General features: G+C 34.6%; 1 protein-coding gene across 1 annotated transcript; it reads left to right on the forward strand.

The window, feature by feature from the left end:
- The first annotated feature begins 3,049 nt into the window (after positions 1-3,049).
- Positions 3,050-5,205, forward strand: LOC133814526 (probable isoprenylcysteine alpha-carbonyl methylesterase ICMEL1). Its single transcript, XM_062247472.1, has 6 exons — positions 3,050-3,444; positions 4,253-4,329; positions 4,432-4,501; positions 4,592-4,672; positions 4,975-5,049; positions 5,154-5,205. The coding sequence occupies exons 1-6, from the start codon at positions 3,050-3,052 to the stop codon at positions 5,203-5,205; spliced, it is 750 nt and encodes a 249-aa protein (XP_062103456.1).
- The last annotated feature ends 2,624 nt before the right edge of the window (positions 5,206-7,829 follow it).

Genomic DNA, 7,829 nt, shown 5'->3' on the forward strand with positions numbered 1-7,829 from the left:
ACAAATTTATTACAAAGACTTATCTTAAATGAAAAACATCCCTCTAGTAAATGTCATGTTTTAAATTCCAAAGATGTGACTTTACCAACTCAAATGATCAATAAAAGTTCAAAAAGTTGTTTTCTCAACTCTCACAACTCACCAAGAAATGAAAAACTTTAAACATGAAATTTCTCTCAACTATTTGTGTTAACAACCAATTTATCACATGTTTGGAAAGTGCACAAAAGAACTCTTAAAATCACTTCTTAATAGCTAAACATAGTAAAAACTGACTCAAACAAACAAGTTATACTCATACTTGGATAATTATGAGAAAAATTGACTTAAAAATTCAACAAGACAATAATGTTTTCCAAATGAATGCTAATGACGTAACAATAAGATTTTCCAAATGAAAGCCAATGCATGCTCACCACCCCCAAAAAAATGTCAGACAGTGTCCTCAATGTCAAAATAAATAATCAATGAAAAAGGTAAGGAGAGAGAACACCTGGATGATGACCATGTCCATGAGGCGAGAGCGAAAATAGCCTAGTAGCAATACCCCAAAACAATTAGAATACAAAAACGAAAACATACAAAAATAAAAGAAAGAAAAAAAAATAAAAAGAACAAACACAAATTGTTTATCCAAAAATAGCTGTGATGAGATGGCAAGAATTTTCAGCACGTGGCAGAGATGCTGCTCGCCTATCGACCAGAGATACTTCCGTATGCGAGGTTCAAGTTTTGTATACGACCAGCCTAGTCGTATACTCCGTTTATTTATGTATAAGTTTGTATAGTTGTAATGATATCCGAGAATATCTCTTCATTATAACCTGAATATCCGTTTATTAAGGAAAGATATTATTAATTGACTCATGTAACCCTCCTTGAGCCTATAAATATAGAAGAAATATCACAAGGGGCATCTTTGGATCTTTTTCAGAATTGTATTGTTATTATCCATCGTCTGTATTGTTTCTCCTTCTAAGGTCTGTGAAACTCAGGAACCCTAGTTCTTTGATCACACCTTTGAAGCTCAATATTAATAATAGTATCAAGTGGACGTAGGTCATTACCAATCATTGGGGCCGAACCACTATAATTCTTGGTGTTCTTTACTTTCCATTAGATTGTATTCTCAAGCATCGTACTAATTTCCTGTCGTATACTTGACTCCGTGTCATTGGCTAATTCGAGGCTCAATATTATGGTGCTTTCATTGAGAGCTTATGAAAGAATCTAATGGAAAAAACTTCCAAGAAGACCGGACAGGCTGCTGCCGCTGCATCATCCCAGCCTCCTCCCCCAAATGTGGCTGAAGACGAACCTCATTTGGAGTTTGATGAGGAGGAGTTAGATTCTGAGACCCTGAAGGAAACACTGGGGGTGTTGCAGGATGAGTTGGCCAATCTGAGGGCCAATCAAGAGAATGATGCCGAGATAATGGCGTCGTAACAAAGGGAGATAGAATGCCAGCGTCAAGAGCTGAGCGAGCAGTAGGCTGAGATGGACCGTCGCCAGAGGGATGCCGTAGCCGCCCTTGAAGCAGCCATCCAGCTGGCTAGGAATCAGGTTGTGCCAGCCTCCCAGCCATATCAGCCACCAAATGGGCCACCTCAAAGGGGTCCCAATCCTAGTCCTCCGCTCCAGCCAGTAAGCCCTCAAAGGCCAGAGCAACCACCTATGGCTCAGGATGATGTCCCACCTAGGGATCCTGAGCAGCAGTCTCCGTCTCAGGCTGGTCGAGGCAATCCCACACGCCCGAGGCAGAATAGGGCCGGGCAACCGCCCCACAGCCCTAGACGCCCAGTGGATGAAAAGCCGCATCCACTGAGCAGGGGACAACCACTACAACAAATAACCCTTTCTACAACATAAGAATATAACTTTATTGAAAAAGTATTATAGTAACTAATAAGTAAAGTAAAAAATTCGGTAATGAAAAAGAGGGAAATGAAATAAAAAGGCGGCATCTGTGGAAAGCCCGCTCAAAGTAAAACCCATTATTTTTTTTATCTAACTTTAGAATAGTTTCAGTCACTTTTCCCAAAAGTAAAAAAAAAACCTCATCATTTCCAATCTCATTCCAAACCCAGTTCTTCTTCCTCAACTCTGAAACACCCAAACCTAACCTTTGAGAGGGTGACATTCTCCTTCGCCTGTGCTTGATCTTCAACTTTGACGGCCACACCCCATCAGCGGGGAGCTCTTCAACTCAAGCTACTGGAAACAAAGAAATTCAGAAGAAATGAGTGAAAAACCAAGCGTGGTTGTTAGCTTGGACTAGAAGAAGAAGATCAAGTGTGAGTACTACTTTCAGGGTTTGTTCATGGGCCTCTGCTTTCACTCAAGGAGCAGATTGAGAAGGTCAATTTTTTACTTTTTCTTTCTTTTCTTTCATCTGGTTATTCCTTTCCTTTAATTATTTAAATTTTTGGCTTAATTTAATGGAAATTGTGGGTGGTTGAGTTACTGGGTTGTTTATTGGGTTCTTGAAACATGTGAGGATTTTATCCAATAGCCGAAAACTGATAAATTTTTATTATCAGTTTGAGGAAGAAGAACATTGCTGCTTTTTCATCACTGATTAGTGATTCATCATTAATGTTCTCTTTGTTAATTTTATTATTGCAACCATGATAATAGTGATCTTTATTTCTATGTTCAAATGTGGTGTGTTCTAGACCTGAAGGATCCTAATCGGCCTTTTCCTGCTGGTACCAATCAGACAACTACAGGTGGACAAATCCAACGATTTCTTCTCAATCAATAGGCAATGGCCACCCTTTCTTCTCACTGTAAAAATTTGAAAAAAAAATTAATGCAGAAAAAGGTTTGTTCGTGACAAGAATAGCAGTGAGTGCATATTGATCTGAGCTAAAGCTTTTAAGCCAAATTCAAAGGCTTTTTTTAAATATATATTTTTTTATTTATCGAATACCCAACCCAAGAAACCAAAAGAATAGGGGATAATACAGTTGTGTTGTTTTTGTTTCGATTCCAAAAACAACACATTTTGGATTGAACCCAACAAAAACATCTGGCTTTGTCTACAGAAATGTCATCCCAACAGATTTTTCCCATAACCCAACATACCCAATTGTCTTCGTATGCATTTCCTGAATCGAACCCTTCTTCAGTCTCGCCTAGTGGTTCATCTTCAGTAGACACAAGGTTGCTTAAGGTTGAAGATGACCCAACTGTGAGGCTTCTCATTTCTTCATTGTTTGAAAATGAAAAGGCCTCCTTCCAGCCCATTAAGCCCCTTCTTCCCAAGATAAAAACGACTAAGACGTTTTACCAGCACCGGCGATGCAGAACCAATAGTGAAGATTCTATATCTTCGATATCTGACATCGAAGGTTGTCGATCTTTGAGGAGTGATGTTGGCCACGCCGTGGCCGAGACATTCTTGCTCACTCGTCTAAGTTTAAAGCTTTTGAGATATCTTGGGTGAGTAAGTTTTTATCAGGTTTTGTTGCTTTTTGTTTTTTAATATGGTAATTGGTTTCGTGTATTGTGGTTTGTGATTCTTGTTTGTTTTTAGATCATCCATTTTTCCAATTTCGATCTGTTTATTGAGTAGCTTCATTTGTAGTTTATTTATTTGATTAATGTAATCAAGCTGCAAAAATTGGCCTTGTCTTTTTTCCTTTGACAATCAGTTGTATAATGATGAATGGAGGACATAGTGCTAATTGGATGAAATTAAGGTCTTAGGAAGGAGATGTAGTTAGCCTTTGTCTAAAGTTTGTTGTAATTGCCTCTGAGGAGTACACTTTCTTTTTCGTTTCAAATCATTTTGAATAGAAGACACACACAATACAATCAACTTCATAAAGAATGGTACTGATGGACATTGTTAGAGTGTCCTGATTAACATGTGTTTAGCTAAATTTTAACTTGTTAGAGTGTGATGTATCAAGTTGAGGGTAAATTAGAGGGTAATTGATCTTAGGTAGAAAACAACATAGAGGAAAGAAAGATAAACTGTATGGAAGAGTGATGATAAAAGCAATTGCAAGTTGTTGAATTGTTGGATTATTCAATAGTTTACATTAGAACTCTGGCACATTTTATAACAATCCTGGTAATTCTTGCCATCAATGGAAAATTATAAAATTGGCCAGTTTTAATTGGTACAATTTTGTTTTATCATGATAATTTTTTTAGCAGCTTAAATAGGTACTTCTAAAGCTTCTTTAAGTCTTCTTCCATTTTTCAGAAATGGATGTTCCCTAACCATTTTTCTTATATTCAGGGTAGGATACATATGGATGACAAGATTTCTTGCACTTGGTTGTTATGCATTGTTACTTGTACCAGGCTTTTGTCAAGGTCTGCAGCATTTATAGTTGTCTGTTTATAAATATTGTTATCAAAGTAGAAATCAGAAAAATCAGTGTATGGGAGAATAACTAGCGTGCCTTTTCATTTCAGTTGGTTACAACTATTTCTTCTCCAGTCAGATACGCAAAAGTATTGTTTACGGCGATAAACCAAGGAATAGGTAGGATATCTAGAAACTTTGTGCATTTTTGATATTCTGAATCTTTTGATTTCAGGATTTGTCGCATTGATACTGAGAGTTGTTTTGCAAGCTGGATCTGAATCTACCTAAAAATAGTGATGGGCCAAAACCAGTCATTGCATTTGTAACTGGTGGAGCTTGGATTATTGGGTGAGTTAGATTTTCCCTTGAATAATATTATTGAACACTTGGTCATAGTTAGTATGCCGTAACATTTATGTTGGCTTTTTTTTTTAATTTAAAAATATTAAAGAATGTATTATGGCATCTGGTTCTGGTTCTGGTTATCAGTTCAAGCTGATGAAACAATGTATTTTTAGATAGATAGCAAAAATAAAAGAAATGTGGAGGTGAAGAGCAGCTGGATCTGCCAATTAAAAACAGAAGTAGCATTCCGGGTTGCATAATTACTTTATGTCTTAACATCTCTCTCTCTCTCTTGGCTAATGCAGCTATAAAGCATGGGGTTCTCTTATGGGACAACAGTTATCAGAAAGGGACATTATTGTGGCGTGCATAGATTACACGTAATGTATTCTTTTCAAATGTTTATGTACTGTACAAATAAAATTCCCATTGTGGACGTTGACTGCCTATGATGCTAACTTTTGTTATTGAAACCTTCATGTAGAAATTTTCCTCAAGGAACTATTAGTGATATAATAAAAGGGTATTATTTATAACGGTTGAATATGCTACAATCTTTTATGATTTTCGAATACCCTTCAGTCTCATGTTACCTGCAAAGGCAAGAATTAGCATGACTCTGATAAAAATATGTATTAGATCATATTTATATATCCATAGTGAATCCACTGAGAATAAGAGGAAAACAAATAAAGTATCAACTCAAATGCAGTCCACATTTGAGATCTAGAGGCTTTTGTTGGAGTCAGCCACTGAAAAGGACCTTTGAGGATCTACTGGCACAACACTCATCACAACAAGAATAAGGGAACACTTGGAGAGATAGAACTATGACAGAAATGGAGTCCAACTATTTTAATTAATTTCTCTAGCTACTGATTTCCCTCAAAATTTTGATATTGCCAATGCAATGTTTACTATTTAGAGTAATTTCCTTTCATTTTTCTTTTAAAAATATATATTTTGAAATAAGTGGTTTTCTTATATGCAGAGGCCAAATTTTTTACTCGAGAAGCAAATGAATGGTACAAAGAACCTGCTTCAGCAAGCGCTTGTAGCCCTTCAGACGATTTCTCTCATGATTTTGACGATTTCTCTGTGCGTCTTTCAAAATCTCATCTATGGTTTTTAGATTTCAGTTTCATATTAATAAATATATATATTTGTTGAAATACATATGTTTATTGTTTGTATAATATTTATTTATATATAAATATATATTATACTGTGCAAAGTGATGTGCTTATCATTTTATTTTGTAGCTTGCTTATATTAGCTTTGATCTTATGATAGTTTGATGACATTGGGTCTCAAGGCACAAAAGTTATTATCTACAACTTATGCACTAATGATGACGAGATTGTGGAGTTATACTTCGATACAGATCCTAAGGTAACTTGTTCTGTCTTTCTTTTTAGTTTCAATAATGTTAAAATTAAAAGAAATATGTTGACACAAAAAGATGCAATGTGTATATAGTCAGTCTCCTTTTGAGCCAAACTTCTCTTAGCAGTCATAGCTTGCAAATTACTTATCCTTTTTGGTATTCTGCTTAAACACAGTCTTAGCTATATTGTATGCACGCTAGAGACAGTGGTATGCTTGCTGAGATGGTTAGGGACAGTGGTTGTCACCAGCTTAAAAAGTTTACATTAGTATATAGAAGAGATAAGAACACTACAAGAAAAAATGCTTCTAATAACACCAAAAATGTGTTATCAAAACCTTCGATAACACTTTCTAATGTGTTAAGACAGACTGTGTTATCGTAGGTCAGGGTACTTTACATAACACTTTATCAGTGTTATACAGATGTGTTATTGTACTGTCAACGATAACACAATTTCTGTGTTATTTTAATATATAGATAAGTGTTGAATTATGTTATTTATAGTCGATACTATAACACTTTTTTTGTGTTATACTACACTTTAGTATAACACTTTTTTTGTGTTATACTACACCTTAGTATAACATTTTTTTGTGTTATACTACACTTTACCATAACACTTTTTTTGTGTTATACTACACTTTACTATAACACATTTTTTGTGTTATACTACACTTTACTATAACACTTTTTTTGTGTTATATAATGAAGTTTCCATAACATAATTCTTTGCATAAAAAGTGTTATTGTAATATATATTATAACTCAATTTTCGTATTATTGTTATATTTAGATATATTTAAATTCTCATTATATATTTTATTTATATTACACTAATTTATTCTATTGTATTTTAATTTTTTTTATATAATTAAAATTAGCTTTCTAATATATACTAGCATCATCAAATGAACTTGATTTTCAAATAACAAAAAGTAAGAACATTCTACATTGAATTAACAATCCACAATTTAGTTTAAAACATGCAACACTGTCATTAACAACAAAATATTCTTTAAGTATTCAAGGAGTCTAAAAGTTACTACTTTCAACACAAAGAAATAAACAAAGTTACTACTTTCAAGGAGTCTTAAGTATCCTTTTATACTTCGCTTGTCATATCTGCAAAATAAACAAAGAAATATTTTATTGTTATTATCTAGCATCACAAATTACTTCTAGAAAAATGCTATGGAAATTATATCCAAGAAAGGACACCACATACAAAATAATAGATTCACAACTACACCAAAGCAAACAAAGAAACCAAACACTAAATTATAAGACATTAGTTATTTTTTGAGTATGAAAATGTACCTCTTGGAATAACTTTTTTAGAAGGCCATGCAACTGTGGAACCAACTGCTTCTTGTATTGTAAGCATCGCATGATTAGGACGAAAGAAGTAAGACTCTGGTACAATAGCAACATCAACTCATACTCGCATAAAGTCTGGTCCAAGAGGCTTTCCATGTACAGTTATATTTGGATCACTAGAATCCCAACGACCTTCTGCAACAATTGCATCTGCCCAATCAAGCAAGTAGCAAGCATTCTTCCCTTCTGTAAAGTTATGTCTTTTTTCTAGTGCAATACTCTACCAAATTTATTTTAAAGACAATATATTAGTTTCTGTAATTGTTCTTCTAAAATGAAAATTTAAAACAATAACAACTTTTGTAATTTACCTTACGGGACTGAATATTGTTTGACTGCGGTACATTGCGAGACTGTCCTTCGCTTGGTGTCACTTTACCACCAACCTACCTA

Source organism: Humulus lupulus, chromosome 2 (genome assembly GCF_963169125.1).
Source record: "Humulus lupulus chromosome 2, drHumLupu1.1, whole genome shotgun sequence".
NCBI lineage: Eukaryota > Viridiplantae > Streptophyta > Magnoliopsida > Rosales > Cannabaceae > Humulus > Humulus lupulus.